The following is a 21440-nucleotide window of genomic DNA, read 5'->3' as shown; positions in this document are numbered from 1 at the left end:
ATATATATACACGATACGAACTCGGCGCGGAGAAAGGAGAGTTTGAGAAGAGCCGGCCATATTTCACATATTTCGCGCGAGTATACTCTCGCGTGTGAGTGTCATACGCGGTTTCGTGGCATGTTCTCTCTCTCTTTTTTCTTTCTGTTTCTCTTTTGTCTTGCGTTTATTAGAAGCGCGCGCGCCCGATTTTGTCTTGCCCGCTGAAATCTCTCCTTCGACCGGGCGCTACGATTTTCTTGCCCGTCGTTTTTCTTCATCCCCCTCTCTTTCCATCCCGTTCGCGAACGTCACCCCTCTCCGCTATCACGGCGCGCACACAGTACACACACCCTCTCCGTCTAATTTTCGTCATCTGTATACTTGTATACCGCCTTGAGGGACGCCTGTATTCCTTGAGTTTTGCCGGTTTATCTCGACTCGCATCCGTTCGTTCCGCCGTTGCGTTTTATCTATTTATCTAGCGTATCTGAATCGCGCGAACCAGCGCGAACGTCCGTGAATTTATCTCTCTTTTTCGAGCTAGTAGCTATCTATCCGTGTTGCTCTCTCGAGTCTCGTCTTGCGCCATCTCCGTCTCCTTCGCGCGCTGTCTCTCTCTCTCTTTCACACACTCTTTCGTTCCGCTCCTCCTCTCTCTCTCTCTCTCTCTCTCTCTCTCTCTCTCTCTGTCCCTCCCCCGCTCCTCTCTCCACCCGTCTCAGTCGTCTTGCTCTCTTTTCCGTGCCTGCTCTCAGCTTATCCATCACGGCACGTTCGCTCTCGGTGCTATGTCTACGTACTCTCGTACCCAGGAGAGCGACGCGTGGGCCCTATTGGCACTGAAGTCGGCGCCGGCCAGCCCGTCGAAGATGCAGTGGAATCCAGAGTCGAGCGGGGCGCCGATAGCGCGGCTCGAGGCCCGCGAGTTCGAGTACATGGTTAGGCAACGACGCATCACGATCGGCCGCAACAGCAGCAAGGGTGAGGTCGACGTTAACATGGGCCACTCCAGCTTTATCTCGCGCCGGCACCTCGAGATCTTCTACGAGCATCCATTTTTCTATATGGTTTGCAACGGCAAGAACGGCGTATTCGTCGACGGGGTATTTCAACGCAAAGGCGCCCCTGTCTATCAACTGCCAAAGACGTGAGTCTCCACTCTCCTCGCGGTCGTTATTTATTTATTTATTTATTTATTATTGTTTCACACGCGCGACCGCCGGCTTTCTCTTCTGAGATTAAACACCAGCGGGTGTTGCTTTTTCTTAGCCATGCTGTAACTTGCGTTGCTATACTGCGAGTTATGGCAGGATCAAAGATTTAATCGTCTTGGAATATTTATGTTACCTTTAATTTTATCTTCTTTATAAATGAAGCTCATAAAAAAAACTTTCATTTGTCATCTCTTTCTTCTTAGTCCTTAGATAATAGATAAAGGTAGCCATGACCCTGACGATTATGAAAGATGATTATGTAAAAATGGACGAACATTAAGAGTGAAGAATTATTCTTGTAACAGAAACAACTAGTCTTTAGATCTGTTCTTTTCAGTTCAATTTGTTACGCCGTTTGTTTCGTTCTTTTTTGACCAACATGAAGAGAAAAAGAAAAAAGGAACAATATAAGTTTAGCTGAAAAGAACAAGCTAGGTATTTATAAAAACGTGATCAAACAGAGATTTTGGATTCTTATTGATATTCAATAATTATAAGTCATGTAACAATTTAGAACTATATTGAAATATGAAGGGATGTACTTTTTCAGACGATATAAATTTATTTTTTAATTTATCATTATTATTAATCCTTCACTCCCTGATCAATTTGGACTTCGAAAACATAGTCAATTTTGATTATGAATTCTTGTGGATAAATTTAAATCTGTAAAAAAGAAGAAGTACAATGTTTTATAGATAGTAAGAACTTGTTAAAGTTTTTTTCACAAGTATGCAAAAACTTTTTTAGATTTTCATACACTTTGGAACAATATAAAAATCTGCATTAAAACTCAAAGATCCAAGTTGTTGACGTAAAATTTTACATGACTGATGAAGAGTTAATGTATTTATTATCATTGAATTCATGTAATTAATGATAATACTGCTTTGAATATCTTATAACTACAATTGACTTTAATGATGTTTCAGATGTACATTCAGATTTCCAAGTACAACGATAAAGCTGATGTTCCAGTCACTTGTTGACGAGCAGGAACAGAGTAACATTCGCGTGCCCTCTCCGCCAAAGCAGCGGGCACCACTACCTCCTCTGCGGATAAACATACCGGACGCCGGATATAGCAGTCCTTTCCCGTCACCCACAGGAACGATAAGCGCCGCTAATTCGTGTCCGGCAAGTCCGCGTGCTGGTCAGGGTAGGAGAAACATTTCGGCGGATTTGCAAATGGTTGCGGCGTATGCCGCTTCCGTAGCAAACGATTCGCAGAATTCCACTTTGGATAGGCACAGCTTGGAGAGGCATGAAGGTGGACAGAGCTCCAGCAGGCAAATAAGCCCAGAGCCTGGTGCTGATGCTCGTTATCGAGGTAACAGTTCAGGACCGAATGGTACAGCACCACATTACAGTCCACCAAAAGATGACTCGAAACCACCGTACTCCTATGCGCAACTGATTGTCCAGGCAATCGCCTCGGCGCACGATAAACAGCTGACCTTATCAGGCATCTATTCATACATCACCAAGCACTATCCGTATTATAGAACTGCAGATAAGGGTTGGCAGAATTCTATACGACATAATTTGTCGTTGAATCGTTATTTTATCAAAGTGCCCAGGAGTCAAGAAGAGCCAGGGAAGGGTTCTTTCTGGAAGATTGATCCTCAATCGGAGAATAAACTTATTGAGCAAGCGTTTAGACGGAGACGGCAACGTGGTGTACCATGTTTCCGTGCGCCCTTTGGAACACTATCGTCAAGGTAATTTTGAAAAAAGCTTTATGTTGTCTATATCGTATATATCGATTGATAATTTATTTAATATTAATTCAACACCATTTATGCTCCAATCGACAGAAGTGCTCCAGCATCTCCATCTCATGTAGGAATCAGTGGATTAATTACGCCTGAGTGTCTAAGCAGAGAGGCTTCCCCTGGACCCGAATCTTATCCGGACAGTTCGGTCCCATCTCCGGCTGGACAACTCGCGACAAGTCAGTCAGCACCCGGTTCTCCCGGACATCCGTATACATCGTCCCAGACAACTCATAAGGGACGTCTGATGCAAACAGTGGTAACAAATGGTGTCAGTGGCGATGCCACAGGAAGAGAAGGTAATTGTTTTTGTCTTGTAATCTAAAAAAAATTTCTTCTTTTTGAGAAATACTTTATGGCTCGTTTCTTGAAACAGAAAAATATTTGGTGCCTGGGAATGCTGTAGAGGACCATTCTTTATCTCCAGCTGGCCAATATAGTCCAGCTCCTGTTATTGTACAAACAACCTATAATTACAGGTACACAATTACATTCTTAATTCGCATGGTATTTTATTGATATACATAATTTACAATTTTGTGCGAATTTTCTGTTCGTAACAGTGGAAATTTTATTAGCCCTGATGCTGGCATTGGGGGGGTTAGCAAACGCACCCATGAAGAATCAGATAGCTCGCCAGGTTCACCGGCCCCGCTTGCGATCGTCGAGAGCCCCGAGCCTCCTGAACATCAGCCATCGCAATCTAAACGTCAACGCATTCACGAAATGGATGATCATTGAACTGATATATCTAGCATCCTGTTACGTAGAACATTACATTTACATTATTTGCCTGTCGTCGACCACAACACACACACACACACACACACACACACAACTGCAAACTTCATTTTATTTTAACCGCATAACCTGCTTTAGACTGCACATAATCGAGATCGAGCATCAGTTCTATGTTCTCGCGAGAATTGCGAGAAACTGTTGTGTGTACGAGCCTGCAAAAGAAAATCAACCACTGAGAGAAAGAACGAGCAGAAGACACTTTTCCTATCCTAGACTTCATGTTCTTAACATGATTTTCTCAACAACAGTCAATGTACATAAGATATATATATACTTTATTAAATGCTTTCTCTTTATGACTTGTTAACTTCGGCAGAAGATATAGTATATATGTATATGGAGCTTATTTGATCGAAGGTCATCCAAAATAGTAACAGCAGCTGTTGCGCTGACACATCAAATTGCAATAATGTGATGCGGTAACGTGTGCCATTCAGCCGTTTAGCCGATATATTAAATAGACAAAGAAGAGAAGAGAAAACGAGAGTGTTATCCAGTGTAATCCATTGAATGGAGCGAAAATGCGATTTATCCATAGCTGAATTCGCTGACCCGACATCCATTTCATTCGCGCGATTTCTGTTTTCGTATTATCGCTTGCACCAGCTTGGCGTCGTCATCGCGACTAATGAAGATTAACGATAGGCAAAGTGATAAGAGAGCTGAAAAATAATAGATTATTATAATTAGCGCTCTTTTGAAGATGCTCAATCGAACATTCTATCTGAGGACAAAAATAAGCAGAATATCAATATGACAATGAGAAAGCTGATAAAGAACGGGCGGATAATACCGACGAGCTTTTGTAACGTTAACGATGTGGTCTCAGTTAGAGATTGTTACCAGAGCCAGAGGAAACAAAAAAAATAGAGCCTTATAATGTATGTTTTACATCGTATAATTAATGTAAGGACGCGATTTTATGTTTAGTAGAATCTAATTCGAGCTGATTAAGCGGCTATATACGGGAACATATTGTATAAACATAATACTTCTCCTATAGGGAGAACGTGCGCATCTCGCTGATCCGGCGGGGAATAGGGGAAGACAGGGGAGAAGAGAATATCTCTTCCGACAAGGATTTTTTTGAATTTTTTTTTTCATTCCGAGTTCTCGCCGCTCTTCGAATATGTTCATTGTTTGCCGCAATGAAATGGTTCACCTAATCTAATCATTTATAATAGTCTCATTTTTAATTAATATAAGAGAAGCTGTTTCAAATTAAAAGAAAAAAAAAATAGATAAAGGTAAAACGAAAGCGAAAGAGTTTTGTAAAACAAGAGGAAAAAATGATAATAATGCGATCAACGATAATGATGCCAAACTCGATTATTGATTCCTCCTGCGATCGGTTTACTTTTCTCGTGCAATCGTAGTTAATCTTAAACTCGCCGATTCCCCTAGAACATCGGCGTTAGGCAAGATAAAAATAAACATTAAACAAAAAAAAAACAGGAAAAAACGACACATAGTAGCGTTAGATTTACGGTGGAGCAAAAGGAGGGGCAGCAGGATTGAACGTAGATGCGTTATATGGAGATCGGAAAAGAGCGTGGTGCAATAAAGGGGCAAAAGAAGAAAAAAAAAGAAAGAAAAAAGGGAAGGAAAAACGAAATTTATTTTTCGCACCTTTCGCGAGAGCGAGCATTCTATCTGAAACGTTTATTTTTCTATCAGTCGGACGTACATGAGCACAACAAAGGGTGGTTTTTGGAGGATGATACTGCTAGAAGGATTACACGCTGTACAGTGTGATGCATACGTATCACGAGCGACGTATGTCACTATTATTATACATATACGTACATACGTGTGTGAGATACGTGTACACACGCAGCAAATAATAAGATAATGTTCGCGGACTCTAGTGTCACGTGTGCGTCTCGCGAAAGATCGATATGCGAAACAGGTATACGTGCGCGCTACATATACACATACACACATTTCCTTCAATGGCACGATGTGCATGTATGTGTGCATATGTATAATAACGCAATAAAATTAATACTACATCGTCATTTTCCATTGTCGCTCCTTCATTTTTTTCCCCCCCATTTACATCTCCACGTATTTTAATTTCCCCCCCCCCCCCCCCCAACGTCAAGCTCCAAATTCGATCGAGAAGAATGTCATCAGCTCGATTGAAGTTTCAGTCCCGAATTTTTCGTTTAACGACGACGTATTTTATGTTGCTACGTCGCCGGTGATTACATCTTCCAACGTCTCCGTGATTACAGGTCTGTTTCTCTGTGACGTGAGCTAGCTGTACACTTTTCGAACTTAAAGTGAGAAAGGTTCATACGTTTGATATATTTGTCGGAAGCGAGAAAGAGAGTTCTAGTGCAGGAACAGAAAACAGACTATATCGGTATACATCTCTCTTTCTCTCGCTCACTCATTTTTTATACGATCAGCCGTTTCACACTCGCCACTAGAGGTCTTCCGGGTCCTCGCAATTCCAGAATCCTCCATCTCCACGCGGGGCGAGCCGCGTTGTTATGGCTGACTATGGCACTATGAGAATAATCGCTGTCTCCCGCGACTCGTCGCAACGATTAATCAACAATCGGTTGAGGGAGTATTTCGATCATGGATCTAGAACGGGGCGACGCTAACATCTACGAGCTCATCACGCGGCTGGTCAGGCACACGTTGCAGAGGAATCGCTCGGAGAATGGGAGTTCCTACATGCCGCCCAAGAGCGATGTCAAAATAGTGAAGGACTTTCGCTCGATGGCTTATGAGATATTGTTAAATAAGAGTAACAATAAGACGTACAATCGAGGTACATTTGTATGTCTTAAATCAACGGAACAAGAATAAATAAAGACAAAGAAATAATACATGTATTTTTTTTTTTTTTTTTCAAATAATGCTTTGTTGATCATAATTACAGGAAATGCAGTAAACTCTGATATTGATCCTCTAGTGGAGATCTTGAAGTATGCCTTCGTTCTCAGGCTAGCCCTGAAACGCGTGTCAGAGGCGACAAAGTTAGAAAGTTTGATAAGCGAGTTGTATTCCGAGGAGGATAACACAGACACTGTAATTTATACCTTACAATTGTTGATAGAACTGAAAAATTTTCAGACTGATACAGGAACTGCATTGGTACTTATTTCGCCTGTTTTATCGTACAATCAATTTTCTTGAATTGATGTGAAAGCTAATGTGAATCAAATTTTGTTAAGGATGTATTTCACTATGGTAAGACCAATCCTTTCTTGCCTGAGGATGTTACATCTACGAATGGTGTACCAATGTTTCAAACATATCCCATGGAATCCTTTATCTTGCCAGAAAAGTTTGAGGCGATGCTGGGCATACGCAGAACCTGTACCAGGCAAGATACAGCGACCAATTTTGTTAGCAGAGTATCTTTCGAAGACCATTGTGTATCAAAAGCCATCCTAGGTATCCAAACAATTAGGTATGATCACAATTGATGCTAGGCTTTATTTCCTGTAAACAAATATCTTTAGTTTTTTTTTATTATTTTAGATATAATAACACTATTGAAATGTCTCCCTGCATATCGAGCTGTACTGAAAATACAGCAAAACAATGTAACATACTTGCTCCTTTCTCAACACATATTATGGTAAGTTTTATACATATTTTTTTATTCATTTGTTTATAATACATGAATTATATTTTTTTTATCAGGTTGAACAAACAAATAAAATATATTTATCTACACCAAGGTTTATGTCAAATATAACTTTACCCTGTGAATGGATAAAGTCTGTAGATAATCAAATTCAGAATCGTTTCTGTGCTGTGTCGTCAGAAAAATCCGATCGTAGTTTTATGAACAAATCAAAAAGCGTTGCAAATAACATTGATTTAATATGGAAAGAGATATTGTTTTCTGATGATTGTGTCTCCAAATTACGAACGTGGGAATCTCTCGGAGCATCGGAGTTTTCCAAACAGTCATTATTTGTCACTGATCTGCCAGAGACCGCGCTGCACTTAGCGAGGATAAGACAAATAAATATTTTATCACTGCTGCCAAAGAAGGTAAAGACGATAATGCCTGTGTAAATATATCATGCAAAAATTGTTCTCTTTATGTTATAGGTAATGAATTCCATATCCCTAATGTCGGAGGTTTCGTCTGAGAAATTTTTATCAGACGTCAAATTGTTGTTATTTGGTATAGACTCAGACTCTTTTAAATATGATACTGTGGTACGTGGATTTAATGAACTACGTTAGCGCGCGTTGCGAGTTTTATATGTCATGATAGTCTTATTTCAGACAGGATTCAAATTGGAGGAGAACATTACAGTGCATGGCATAAGTTTCGAGTCACTGAACATTACTTGTCAAGAAGCGATTTCTTGGGGCAACAGTTTCAAGTATTTGTCGCGCCTTGTTATGCCCGATCCACAAACGGGTAAATTGCAACAGCACGGTCTCATATTCAAGGTACATATAATTGTACGAATTTTTATGATACTGTCTATTCATATTTTTTAATTATATGTGATTCAATTGTAGGCAATGTGCGCCAATATCAAAGAGCTACTCCTTTACTATCGTTCGGCATTGCAAAGGGTTCTTAGCAGACATAAATTTCCTGGATTGTTGAGTCTATTGAAACAGATTCATCCGCTGGCGCGTTTAATCGTGGAAGTCGCAAAACTATGCGGCTGTAGCACAAATCAATACATTTTAGGCGGTGGCAGTGGAATTTTGACACACATTTACAAAGAGGTGACCAAGGTCACCAATCCAAAGATTGCATTAGTGTTTTATTCCATATTAAAATCATGCTGTGAAGTCTACTTTCGGTGAGAAAACGTCATGTCTTTTTTTTTATATTCACAAAAAGGCAAAGAATATTAAATTGGATAAATATTTACTAATTCTTGTAAATTCTTCTTATGAATTCTTCTTATTCTTGTAGGTTGTTGCAAAATTGGTTGTTCGAGGGAACGTATGATGACATTTATGGAGAATTTATGATTCAAGCACGGTCTCACTATCTGCGAAAGAGAGGACGCAAGTTTTGGACGGAGAGTTTCGCAATCGATACCGAATCGGTACCTGGTTTCTTATCTGAATTGTCGGAGTCGATATTGCAATGTGGGAAGACGTTACGACTCTTAAAAATTTGCAGTCCCAAGGTTATTACTGTTCATTACTGAAATTTGTTTTTATAAATTTAATTGTGAATCAATAAAAAGATGTTTTAATGTTTGCATTTTAGAATCCTGTATGTAATGTGTCTCTCAACGCTCAACCGGAAGTGAGGGTCTGCTTGAGTGTGTCTATGCTGCGAGAACAATTGTTAAGGTGTCAGGAATACGAACGTAAAGGCGAGGCGGCATTGGGACCAATCGTATCTCTTTTATCCGCAATTCAGGATGAAAAGAAAGCCGAGAGAGAAACAGCTGAGCTCGTGATACGCGCACAACAAGAAACGTTATTGAGGCTGGATAGTAAGATATACTTTGTTTTCGATTTAATCGAGTTCTAAATTAAAGATGTACGTATGTAACAGTTTCCATGATGTTTTTGTTCAGAGCAACGCAAAGAACTTAGCATGAAAGCCGCGCAAAATAAACGGGAATTATTGCAAGAATTGAAGCAACAGGCGGAAGCGAGCGCTTTGATTAAAGAAAAGGAAAAAGAGAATGAAATGTTAGCTGACAAATTGTTGCTCGAAAAGATTAATCGAGAGCAGGAAAAAATGCGGGAACAACAGCAAGCCCAGAGGTGAGATTTAATATTTTAAATTTAAATGAAAGTCACTGGAGAATGATCGTCATTGATTTTAATTTTAAATATTTATGATATTAATTATTTTGTTTGTTTCAGGGAAAATCTTGTAAAGTATTATGATAAATTAACTGCTGATATAGAGAGCAAGCGTGCACGATCCATTTGGCGACAGGCGCGAATGAGTCATTTCGAAAGACGAGTAGAATTTTTAAAATCTGTAAAGAAACTCGATACAGAAATGTCGGAAAATGCTACTACATTAAGTTCTGATGAAAATATAGTCGTCGATATTGACGAACAAAATAAAAATATGTCCGAAGCAGAATCTGTGTCGAGCAAAGATGAAAATAGCAACTTTGCGGAGAACGGCTTGTTGGATGTAGCTGCGACAGACATTTCCGATCAGAGCAATCCTAAAGATCTTTTGAACGTTGAGTGTTTGGATGTTTCACCTGTCGAAAATTGTGAGCCCGATAAAGATATTGTATCGAATGAGAAAATTACAATTGAAGATTCCCCCATTACGACGGATACACAGAATGTACATCTACCGCAAGAAATTCCATCATTAAATTTTAAGATCTATAAGAAAAATAACGAGAAGAGCGACCTGCAGGATTTCCTGCGTGACGAAGCAATGAAAAATATCCATACTATAATAAATGACGACGATAAAACGAGTGCGCTCAATACTCGTTTAAACAATATCTTGGAAGCCAACGAGGTGACAGAGAGAATAATTGGTGCTATTAACAGGCCTAAATCCTTAGCTATTAACAGGATAGATAATATGACCGTTGCACAAACCAATAAACTTAAAGTCCTAATGCAAGAGTATGGTATGACTCCGAATAACAATGAGCTCAGTACGATACTTACGAACAATCAAAGATTTATTGATCGCACAAATACAAACGATAATAATCAGATATTAATTGACATCACTAGTGAATCAAGCTCGAATAATATGAAAGAAAACATGAACAATAATGTCCTTTCAAAAACTAATATCCAACTGCCAGCAGAAACGATGAATATACATGGGCCTATGAATGACGAAGAATGTTCAAATCAGGCCAACAATACAAATAATGAAACGAACGAGCCGATATTGAATAATATGCAGCAGCAGAATAATATAGATACACCGATGTCATGTACGACCGACAATTTCACCACAGCATCGATTCATACTCCTTTATCGCAGATACCGAATAGCGATGATATATTTGCTTTAAACGCCGGTCAGGAAGTCTCGTCTTTATCCGATGATATGACGAAGTCTATCACAGAAGAAACATGCTTCGAGTCTCCGATGAGCAGTAATTTCAAGCTGCCGAATCTATTCGGTGTTAGTTCCGACGTGAAATCGTCGACCGCACCTTCGTCTCTGACCATAGCTGACGTTGAGATGATCGATCATACGTCCCTTCAAGTGTACTTGGAGAAATCCATCATTATTCCCCTGCAGATACAAACCCGGCTGGTTAATAACGCGATCATTAAATACCTGGTGAATGAGCACAACATGCTTTCGCATTTGCACAGTTTACGTAGTTATTTCTTCCTTTTGAATGGCGAATTCGCAAAGAGTCTAACGGACTCGCTTTATTCGCGGCTCTACGCAATATCCGCGCCAATCGAACTCTTTAATTCTGCTACCCTTACGAATCTCTTAGAGAAAGCGTTGATGAACTCGTTCAGTAATAATTACGCCCATTCAGAACTTTTGAGTCTTTCTGCCGTTGACAAACCATGCCAGTTATACGTAAGTGCGGTTATCTGTTTTGAATTATTATTATTATGATACTTGTTCCGATATCAATAACAGTTCCTTGCAGATTTCAGATCCGAATGTGTTAGAATGTCTTTGCCTCAATTATAAGATAGCGTGGCCCTTGAATATTATTTTAGACGATATGATGATGCTGCAATATAGTAAAGTGTTCAAGTTTTTAATAATGATTGGCAGGATGTCGTGGGTATTACAGGAAGACTTTAATATAATGAAGGTGGAGCGTAATGCAGTTAATTCAGAACAATATCACAAGGTAAATCGTCTATCGCAGATATTGAGATATTGAAAAATCAAAGAATTATTCTTATTGATTTTATATGTTTTGCCGATACAGTTGCAGTTATATAGGCACTCTATGACACAATTTATGAATGCTCTTCACAATTATTTAATATGTAGCGTACTACACGCGAGTTGGAATGAATTCGAGAAGGATCTACAGAATTCCCGGACAATAGATCAGATTTATCTCTCGCACATGAATTATATTAAAAGGATACTTTCAAGGTAGTCTCTGGGACTTGATTGATTTTCTTCGGAACACCCATGTTCTGAACTCATGACTCATAACATTCCGATTTTAGGTGCATGCTCAACACACGCGGAGAAAAAATGCGCGTCTGCTTGATCAATATCTTTAAAATCATATTGAAGTTTCACAATCGCTTGAGATCGCAAGCTTGGACTATTGACAGCACGGATCGGTACAGTCATCCGAATTTCAAGAGCTTGGAACAAATGTACCAATCGTTTTGCGAATGGCGAACGTATATGGCACACGTCGCGCACAAATTGGCTACCAGCGGATACCAGCCGCATCTAACGCATTTTCTTAACGCTTTAAATATAAATGATATGTACGACTTAACGACAAAGCAACAATAGCACTGTGATTAAATTCCGTCTTTTACGATCGATGTATTGAATGTAAAAGAATGTGAGTAATCTCTCCTGTAGGAATTCATTAAAAGGAATTTAATTTTCAAAAAAAAAAAAAGAAATGTCTCTTATATTTATTTAGCAAAATGAGCGATAAATGAGAAACAGTCAACCATTACCGCTTACACGGATATCGATGATACATTCGTCACATCGAGTACCTTAACGCAACGACCGCAAAGACTGTTTTTATCTACTTCAGGATGTCGCCTACACCTTTGACAGAGTATTTTTTCAGTATTATGTAATTCAACCTGTGTCTCTGTTACTGTGGGCGATTCTATCAATATAACTGACGAGAGTTGTAAAATGTCACATAATTCCGATGTAGAGGATTCCTGATCTGTTTGAAGCATCTGCGAAAAGAAGCAGGTATGACTTATAATAATCACGTTAAATCATTATTATTGTGAGTTAGAGAATTATATAATTTACGATTTATAGAAAGTGCCTCACCGAAAATGATTTATAGTCATCTTTCGAAGCCTTTAAGATGCCCGATAATTCCCATGTGTTACGATCAGCCAATATGTTCACTTTGCTTCTCAAGCTTAAAGCTATTTCTATATGCCTAGCAATTTCTGGTTGATGCCAAGTTTCCGGTACTTTATATTCAGTATGATACAGTGGCACTGATGCTGTAAATAATAATACGCGAACAATAATATAACACAATATATAATAATATGTGCGGGAAACGCTTTCTTATTAAATCACTTACCCAAATTTTCAGGGTGATACAACCACACTTCTTCTGCTAAATGCGGAACGATCGGCGCGATAGATCTCGCAAGTACTGTCAGAATTTCACGCGTTACTTCTACCGCAGCCAGACGCGTTGGGGATGCTGCTTCATCGCAGTAAAGTCTATCTTTAATCAAATGGCAATACATCGGCGATACGGTGTTTGCCAGGAAATGCGTTACTAATTTACTCACGTGGTGATACAAATAATTGTCGTATAAGTTTTGAATCTGTAAGATAGAAAATCAATGTCATAAATGACATAAATAATGTAGATATTTTTTAGGTATCCTTACACTTTACCTTTTTGTTATATTGATGCAGAGAATGTAACATGTATTTATCAAGATAGAGATATTCCGGTTCGACTGTGATTCCCTCGCTATACTTATAGTGTAAAACACCTAAGAGGAATCGTAAGACTAAGCGCAATTTTTGTACAGATTCGTGACTTTCACGCAATAACGCGGTTGTAACTGGAACTTGGCTGTGTTGGCATCCGTGACTAGCTACCCACCATCTATCAATTTCCTTTTATTAACCTTATTTTATTTCCAAAAATAACGATTACATTAGAGAATATTTTTAACTGACCTTAGAGTGTCGACACCATATGCCGGATCTTTACTCAAGTTTTCTCCTCCTTTGGTAATTGTGTCGGGATTTATAACGTTTCCAACTGATTTCGACATTTTCGAGGCTTTATCATCTACAGCAAATCCATGCACGAATAACGCGCTTTGGGAAAAGCAACATAAATATATAAATATGTATGAGAGCTGGTATTTAATTTCACGTTGCGTGAGCTACCTGTAAGGAGAACGTTCTTGAAGAGCAATGGATGTCAGTAATGATGACTGAAACCAACCGCGAAACTGATCCATTCCCTCTAAATATAAATCTGCTTTATGTTCTGGTAAAACAACCGACCATGAGAGACCGCTATCCAACCAGATATCCATGATATCCTTTAAAAAATATAGTCATTAATTTTGCTATTGTGCATTATTGATATTTGCGATTCTATTAAAAGGGGGATTATTAATTTATATTAGATCTTGTACATACGCTTCCTCTTTCGAAATCATCTATATTGTCGTTTAATTTCTGCCGAAGTTCACGACCAATTAATTTCTCGGTCGATAGCTCCCACCAATAGTTTGTTCCGTGTCGTTCCATCAGTTTGCACAATCTCTCAATCCATTTTCTACAATACGAAAGTACATATAATCCTATTCGAAACTTGTTAATTGTATTGCTAATTAGCAAAATCACCTGCTTGTATATATATCACCAGTTCGTTTATTGTGCAACACTGGTATCGGTGTTCCCCACGATCGTTGTCGAGAAATACACCAATACGGTCGTTGCTTAACTTGAGCGATCAATGCGTTCAAATACGACGTCTGATTTCGCTCTGGGTATATCCTTATATTTGCGATGCTGTCCTTGCGTAAAAAAGACATAAGCATACGAGTGATGAATGCGTAATAACATGCCTATTTTAGAAAGACTCGGCTGACTTACAATTGCCTTCTCCTTAATAGCCTTTATGTCTATGAACCATTGGTGACTCGCGCGAATGATTATAGGCTTCTTGGTTCGCCAATCGTATGGGTAGCTATGCGTAATTGTGTCAATATGCAACATGTCTTCACCAATACGTTGCAAGACCTTATTAGCGCCATCGTTTAGAACATTTAAGCCGGAGAACTCGTTACCTGCTTCTTTGGTGAAACATCCGTCGACGTCTATCAAAGATAACTACAACAGTAATGTGGATTGACCTAATAAAATCGTGTAATGCAACTGATTAAAATATAAATTGCACTGTCATCGATAAAAGATAGCTTACAACTGGTATATTATTTTCAATAGCGATGAGAAAGTCCTCGGGACCGTGCGCGGGAGCTGTGTGAACCAATCCAGTACCGACATCAGTCGTAACGTGATGTCCAGATAAGAATGGCAAACGTTGTTTGGTAATAGGATGAAGATACTTGGTTTCACCTAATTCCTGCCCTGTTAATAAATCATTTTTCATTTATCATTCAGTTGCTATATACAGTATGTCTGATAATGAGATTCCAATGTATACACCTATGAATATAAAATATTTAAATATAGCTGACTCTTACCCGTAATAGTCGTAATAAATTTTAATGGACCAAGCTTCTGCTCAATATTAGCTAAGCACTCTTGTGCAAGAATATACAAATTTTTCGAATTGTCCTCTACAATGCAATATACAATGTTATTGGAGAAAGCTATAGCTTGATTAGCTATCAATGACCATGGTGTAGTAGTCCAGATGAGGGCATAAAGTGATTTATTTTCTAAATCTTTTAATCTCGAGGCTAATGCGTCTGTATCAAGTCGCATGCGAATAATAACACTTTTGCTCTTATGAGATTCGTTGTATTCTAATTCCGATTCTGCTAATGCTGTTCTATAATTGAAAATAAAAAAAAAATCAAAGACTAAAAGAATCTTTTTTTAGGATGATTTATGGATATTTCTAATTTATACCTGGAGGACGGTGACCAGTATACTGGTTTAAAAGCTCTAAACACGAGTCCTTTGTCATACAGATTTATAAATTGTTGCATCTGATTCTTCACATATGAGATATGGTTCGTGAAATAACATCCTGATTCGTTCCAATCAGCCATAATGCCCCATGACGTAAAAGCTTGTCGTTGCTTTATGATAGCATCACTTGCATATCTTCCAGCTACAAATATGGCAAATTTTAGGAAAACGTACTGTGTGTTAAGACATTTACATGTCAATATACCTTTGCGGCGAATTTCTAAAGAATTGCTATCTTTTATATCATTAAGTACTTTTTGTTCAATTGGCAAACCATGACAATCCCAACCTGGGATATAATGTACTCTTCTGCCTGACATAATTTTGCTTCTTAAAGTAATATCCTTAAGAATCTAAGAGAACAAAATAATTCCTAAATATCAGTGCATAACAGAAAGCGCCATAAAATTCTTTATCAATAAAAACCTTGTTAATAGCATGACCCATATGTGGTTCTCCGTTTGCATATGGTGGTCCATCGTGCAAGATAAAGTCTGGTCCTTCAAGATTCTTCCTCTGCCAGTTGTATAATTCCAAGAAACCGCATTTCTATCGCAAAAACACCGGGAAAATCATAGTATATAGATTACCATTGTTTCATACAATTGAATCATAACAGCCAGAATTTATGCAGCCATGCAAATATTCAGCGATTTTATCAGAAAACAGACGTTCTGATTTAAATGCTAAATAATGAAAAAAAAAGTAGATAGACAAAGAGAATCTACCTCTATTAAATAACTATCCATCTCTACTCGTTTTTTGCCGCCGAGTCGCGCCGGGAAATTGGTTTGCGGCAGCAGCACAGTTTTTGTATAACTTCCTTTTGCGGCACTTTTTATGCCCCTCAGCCATATTGCGTGACAGAATTCTGCGTAAGTCCGCAAAGTAAACCCTGTTGTCTTAAACAATCGCCTCATCTTCGCGCTAAGTACGGACATCATTCAAATATAAAAAGACACTTTGTATTTTAATCTTATCTCCTAACCTCAATTTCTCCACACGAGCCTGTTACGCCATTTTTAAATGTCACAATCTTGTCGACTTGATACACGCATGTGCTGTGTATTACGATCTATTTCAAATAAGTAAGGCTCACTATCGATATACCGTGATATACCGAGATATCGATATTTCTTCTATAAGTTATTGAAAACTTTTATTCCTATATTAATTCCTTTTCGATTTACTTACATCATTTTTGGTATACTTTTAATTATTTATATATTCTATATTTATATATTCTATATTTTCGCTATCTTTAATGGAGACATTTTGAGAGAAATTTATAATATTCTACAGATATAATACATCACCGTCTCTCATAAATTCAATGTTTATGTATGTTCTGATTGTGTGAGTGTCATTGTCTGTAAAATTATTATTAAAAAAAAAAACCTCTTTTACGTTCCTTTAACCGTCTTCTAGCAAAGTAATACGCAGTATCTTTAAAGAAAGTGACAGACTAATTTGATTGGTGTTAAATTTGTACTTGCTGAATTTTAGTTATTGTTGAGCTATTTCAAGGAAAACTTTGATCTTACGTTTTAGGTAATGTATATGTATTATTAAGTAAATTATATATATAAATATACATTTCGTCACTTTAAAACATTAACGTAAATTTAGCAATTTATAAAGCTTCAATAATTCAAAATGCATTATCTAAACTTGTGCATAAAAAAAAAGAAGGACAATTTTAGCTGTTTTGTTAAAAATTAATAAAATAAGAAAAGCCGAGCAGGCAAGTAAAGTCTTATTAAATTTCGCGTAAAGTGTACACGATTCATAATGATTAGTGGCAAATTATTTTGGTCAGTGTTGTAAGCCGTTCTATTTAACCTTATAACGTGAAAATGATAAATAATATTATCTATGAACAATTTTCTTTGATATTCATTTGCGAGAGTAACACGCAATCTTACGAAAAATTTAATTTACAATCCATCTTTCGAAATTACAAAGTGCTGAAAAAAACTTTGTTTATAAAAAAGTATGTACAGATTCAACTTATCCGCACCGGGTACGATATTGTTATGCGGAGAACCCAACAGACATAACAACACTTGTATAGCAGCCAGCTTAGACATGCGTACCACACTAACGTTCTCTTCGTTTCCTTCAGCAGTAGTCCGAATAGAATTTATCGAAATAGATTTCTCCAGTATCGAGTTACACGTGAAAATACCTTTACGCCAATTTTATATACACTTCTATGGCAAAAATTACAATAATATGTTTTCTTGTGTTACGGTGCATGAAACAGTAAAAAATTTTATCTCTTCCATGACGGACTATTACGGCATATACGAACCCAGCAACCGGGCTCATCAATTAAGTTTACAAGCATTCTTTTTCCTTCTCATTCTTATAAGCCGCAAAGAACATATCAACATATCAGCATCTTTTATTGTGAAGCTATCAACGGAATTGCCGATCGGTGAGGGCCTGGGCAGTTCGGCATCGTTCGCGGTTTGTCTCGCGGCGTGTTTTTGGCGTTGGTCCCTACTGCAGAAAGGGACTGTCCTCTACGAATTCGGCAAACAAGATCTCCTAAAGATCTTGAATTATGCTCAAGATTGTGATTCTATTATATACAATTCCTCGACTAAGATTGATACCATAATATCCACGTATGGCATGATAAAAATATTCGACGGAGAGGTAATAAATACGCCGACATCAAAGTCTTTTTCTAATTTGCCAGGCATGAAAATTCTGCTAGTCTTTTCGAATATTAAGCAGAAAAAGAAAAGCAAAAAGAGTATGAAAATTGAAGAGTTGAAGAATCCACATTTGTTAATCGATTTCATTCTGAATAGTATCGAAATAATGTCAACTATGTTTATTTATGTGCTCGATATTATTGACATAAAAATATATAATTGTTCAAAAAAAAATGACAGCCAATCTATTAATATAACAGATGATTATAAAATATTAATGGTAAGTCTTATTATCTAAACTCCGGTATATCTACTTTGGTATACTTTTATTACACGTACTTGTGACGATCGTCTCTTAAAGATTTCCGTATATCGCTATACGTTGGAAACTTTAATTATTTTTTAACGTATTTTGCAGGATATTATTCACATGCATCAAGGACTACTAAAAACATTAAGCATGTCGCATCCAAACCTGGACATTATTTGCGCAATTGCTCGAAGTTTTTCATTCGCGGGGAAGCTTGCGAGTAAAGGTGAAGGTGGATACGCTTTCATTTTATTACCGAATAGCACAGACGAAGCCATCCACGATCTTATCACGATATTGGAATCGTATAATTTCCCTGCTAAGATAGCCACTTTGAATTGTAGCGGAATAAGAGTTGAATAACGATTAAATTAACAAATTAATGGGCAAATAAATATATAAGCAACGTACTGACTTAAGATGACTTAATTACAACAATCAGAGATATACAGATATGTTGTAGAGTTTGATATATATTCTTTGTGTTATTAAAATAATATTAAAAATACAAATATGTTAAAATTATATAATAAGATGATAATAAAATATTAACTTTAGCTAATAATATGTGAAAATGTGAAAATGTTTGATTGTAAATTATATTTTTCAAATTATTTATTGTGTATAACATTTTTTTATAAATTATACGTTATTATAAATTATACTTACATACTATATATATTTCTCTATCTTTTTATTTAGCAATTGTGTATGCATGCGTATGTCTACGTATACATATAAATGACATTTAATTTAACCTGAGTTCTTTAGTAATACTACGTTAGCATTCGCTTCGCTACTTGTATACACTGTCCAGATGGATTTTATCTAAATAATTTTTTCCAGTATCATGTTACATGTAAAGATATCTCTAGAAACATATCTCGTATATTTTACTGGCACGAATTTCAAATACAAATTTACTGATGTTCAGTTTTCTAAAGAAATAGAAAAGTTTGTCAGCTTGTCAAAGGAATACACCGATACATACGAATGTAGTAATCATACACATCAGTTAAGTTTGCAAGTATTCTTTTTTCTTCTCTTTCTTATTTATTATTAACGAAATATTATTATGACATCATCTTTTATCGTGAAAATATCGAGAGAATTTGCGATTGGAGAAGGTCTGGATAGCTCCGCATCCTACGCGGTATATCTTGCGGCATGATTTTATCGCTAATTTCTTCAAAAAGGGCTTGTCTTCTACGAATTTGAACATCTTATAGATATTTTGAAATACGCCCAAAGTAATACAATTCTTCAATCATGACTCTGTCGTATCTGTGCATTCGATACACGTATTCGATCAAGAATTAGCAATGTTTACTGGTGTACCGAGCATAAAGATCTGACGGGTTTTCTCGAATACTAGCCAGAAAATCATAGCCAAGCAAAGCGAGCAAATGAAGATAATATGAAATAATATCCACATTTGTTAAATATACTCAAATAGAATACTATCAAAGTTATATTTAAAATGTCTACTGAAATTTTTAGATTGAAGATATACAGTATTTAAATGAGACTAGCATCATCTATACTTCGTACGAATATCCATTTTATTTGAACTACTGTAAAAGATTATCAATAAGCCTCATTCTGAGAACTTTAATATTATATTTTTGTTATGATTTATGATTTGATATAAGTAGGTACATAATTATAATATCTTTTAGGAGCAGTTCCACCAATGTAAGATTAAATGTAATCTAGATTCAATTTACTTTTTATCTTTTCCAAATTCTAAAACCCTAACAGCACAAAAGTTACAATATTGCTGCAATATTGTAGCAGTATTACACATTGCAGCAATGTTGCAGCAATATTGTTGCAAGCTTTGTGATATTGAGGAAATTTAAAAAGATAAGCAATAAGTTAAATCAAGATTAAAGTTGATCTTACACATGAATGGACTTAGAAATTCTTGTATATAATCTGTCGGAAACCGTAGTTTCTTATAACATTTGCAGACTCTTATCCACGTGAATCAAGGATTCTATGTACACTGGGTATGTTGCATCCAAATCTAGACATTAATTACGCAACTGCGCGGGATTTTTCACTTGGAGAGAAAATCACTAATAACGGCGGAGATGGGTGCATTCAATCCTCTGCTACCAAACAGCACAAACGAATTCATTCAAGAACTTATCAAGACATTCGAGTCGCATAATTTCTCTGTCAAGATAGCCACTTTGAATTGCAATGAATTGAGAATTGAATAGCATAATAGTTGGAATAAATAATTTACTCGTAATATCAATAGTTAAATATAAACAACAAATAATTCATATTAAGAACATACATTGTGAAGAAAAATAGAATTTTATATAATAATTCTGCGCGCGTTAACGGATCAAATATATAAGCTGTATTCTAAAGACTTAGGACGCTCGTACGGAATACAAAAGATCCCGGTTCGACTCCTGGCCGAGGTAATATTTTTCGCAATAAATTTATTTACAGCTTTTCAATACATTAACATCTTTCTAATAAAATCCTAGATTGAGCAACAAATTATTAAATTGTTTATTAATTTAATTTGTGATATTACTATAGTAGTTTGATTGCATTTACAAGTTCAATCATTTCGGTGCGCAATTTAAATAAATATTGTATATATTTAGTATATAAATTTACATAGAAATTACTTAAAAATATTAAAAATATTAAACCAGTTTTCGGTATAGGCTTCTAGTTTATCGATTGTGTTCTCATGTACGGTCTAAAATATCATTCTTATTGTACATAAATAGTAATTATATTTGTATATTATGTTCTAATTGTTTGGGTGGTTTGAATTTATTAAACTAAATTGTCCTTAAACAGGAGAAATCCTTTCTTGTTGTAAACATTATAAATGTTTATAACTCTGCTCTGAAA

General features: G+C 36.8%; 4 protein-coding genes across 7 annotated transcripts in view; 3 read left to right on the top strand and 1 right to left on the bottom strand.

The window, feature by feature from the left end:
* The window catches only part of LOC108747458 (forkhead box protein K1), a 5838-nt gene extending 492 nt beyond the window's left edge, over nt 1-5346 (top strand). The window contains exons 1-6 of one of the 3 annotated variants that reach the window (XM_018484933.1): nt 691-1129; nt 2129-2917; nt 3014-3270; nt 3348-3450; nt 3535-3732; nt 3851-5346. In XM_018484933.1, coding sequence (XP_018340435.1) covers nt 771-1129; nt 2129-2917; nt 3014-3270; nt 3348-3450; nt 3535-3712 — 1686 coding nt within the window. In that variant the 5' untranslated portion in view covers nt 691-770 and the 3' untranslated portion in view covers nt 3713-3732; nt 3851-5346. Of the gene's footprint in view, nt 1-690; nt 1130-2128; nt 2918-3013; nt 3271-3347; nt 3451-3534 lie in introns of those variants that run through there. The other 2 variants (XM_018484934.1, XM_018484932.1) reach the window with 2 other exon arrangements.
* A 532-nt stretch (nt 5347-5878) lies between these two features.
* On the top strand, nt 5879-12402 carry LOC108747456 (gamma-tubulin complex component 6). 2 transcript variants are annotated; one of them, XM_018484929.1, is made up of 16 exons: nt 5879-6140; nt 6235-6557; nt 6669-6883; nt 6964-7202; nt 7274-7373; nt 7439-7795; nt 7856-7966; nt 8036-8206; nt 8279-8571; nt 8688-8907; nt 8991-9222; nt 9307-9499; nt 9602-11273; nt 11347-11556; nt 11638-11810; nt 11888-12205. In XM_018484929.1, exons 2-16 carry the CDS (start codon nt 6362-6364, stop codon nt 12186-12188), a joined length of 4683 nt encoding a protein of 1560 aa, XP_018340431.1. In that variant the 5' UTR covers nt 5879-6140; nt 6235-6361; the 3' UTR covers nt 12189-12205. The 2 variants fall into 2 exon arrangements, 1 of the variants encoding a protein (XP_018340431.1); XR_001939241.1 differs by lacking the exon at nt 5879-6140 and adding an exon at nt 12325-12402 and having other exon boundaries at nt 6166-6557; nt 11888-12240.
* LOC108747457 (isoleucine--tRNA ligase, mitochondrial) lies at nt 12353-16630 on the bottom strand. Its single transcript, XM_018484931.1, has 15 exons — nt 16307-16630; nt 16005-16127; nt 15784-15931; nt 15516-15720; nt 15125-15435; nt 14842-15008; nt 14514-14750; nt 14262-14434; nt 14055-14193; nt 13797-13954; nt 13581-13724; nt 13290-13506; nt 12964-13216; nt 12699-12880; nt 12353-12598 (listed from the first exon to the last, which is right to left on the bottom strand). The coding sequence occupies exons 1-15, from the start codon at nt 16520-16522 to the stop codon at nt 12365-12367; spliced, it is 2907 nt and encodes a 968-aa protein (XP_018340433.1). The 5' UTR covers nt 16523-16630; the 3' UTR covers nt 12353-12364.
* Nucleotides 16631-17573: 943 nt separating this feature from the next.
* LOC108747395 (mevalonate kinase-like) lies at nt 17574-18917 on the top strand. The gene is made up of 2 exons (XM_018484818.1): nt 17574-18524; nt 18663-18917. The coding sequence occupies exons 1-2, from the start codon at nt 17574-17576 to the stop codon at nt 18915-18917; spliced, it is 1206 nt and encodes a 401-aa protein (XP_018340320.1).
* Nucleotides 18918-21440: the final 2523 nt, after the last annotated feature.

Source organism: Trachymyrmex septentrionalis, unplaced genomic scaffold (assembly GCF_001594115.1).
Source record: "Trachymyrmex septentrionalis isolate Tsep2-gDNA-1 unplaced genomic scaffold, Tsep1.0 scaffold2, whole genome shotgun sequence".
Classification (NCBI taxonomy): domain Eukaryota; kingdom Metazoa; phylum Arthropoda; class Insecta; order Hymenoptera; family Formicidae; genus Trachymyrmex; species Trachymyrmex septentrionalis.
This window is presented reverse-complemented; position numbering and strand designations above follow the sequence as displayed.

Bases quoted from the DNA above. Each gene is read 5' to 3' on its own strand.
- LOC108747456 (XM_018484929.1), top strand. From the start codon at position 6,362: ATGGATCTAGAACGGGGCGACGCTAACATCTACGAGCTCATCACGCGG. The intron at 7,796-7,855 runs GTAAAGACGATA...TTTATGTTATAG, and splicing joins TATCACTGCTGCCAAAGAAG to GTAATGAATTCCATATCCCT. The intron at 7,967-8,035 runs GTACGTGGATTT...GTCTTATTTCAG, and splicing joins CTTTTAAATATGATACTGTG to ACAGGATTCAAATTGGAGGA.
- LOC108747395 (XM_018484818.1), top strand. From the start codon at position 17,574: ATGTACAGATTCAACTTATCCGCACCGGGTACGATATTGTTATGCGGA. The intron at 18,525-18,662 runs GTAAGTCTTATT...CGTATTTTGCAG, and splicing joins ATGATTATAAAATATTAATG to GATATTATTCACATGCATCA.
- LOC108747457 (XM_018484931.1), bottom strand. From the start codon at position 16,522: ATGATGTCCGTACTTAGCGCGAAGATGAGGCGATTGTTTAAGACAACA. The intron at 14,435-14,513 runs GTAAGTCAGCCG...TTTTTACGCAAG, and splicing joins CTATTAAGGAGAAGGCAATT to GACAGCATCGCAAATATAAG. The intron at 13,725-13,796 runs GTAGCTCACGCA...CTTTTCCCAAAG, and splicing joins CAAGAACGTTCTCCTTACAG to CGCGTTATTCGTGCATGGAT.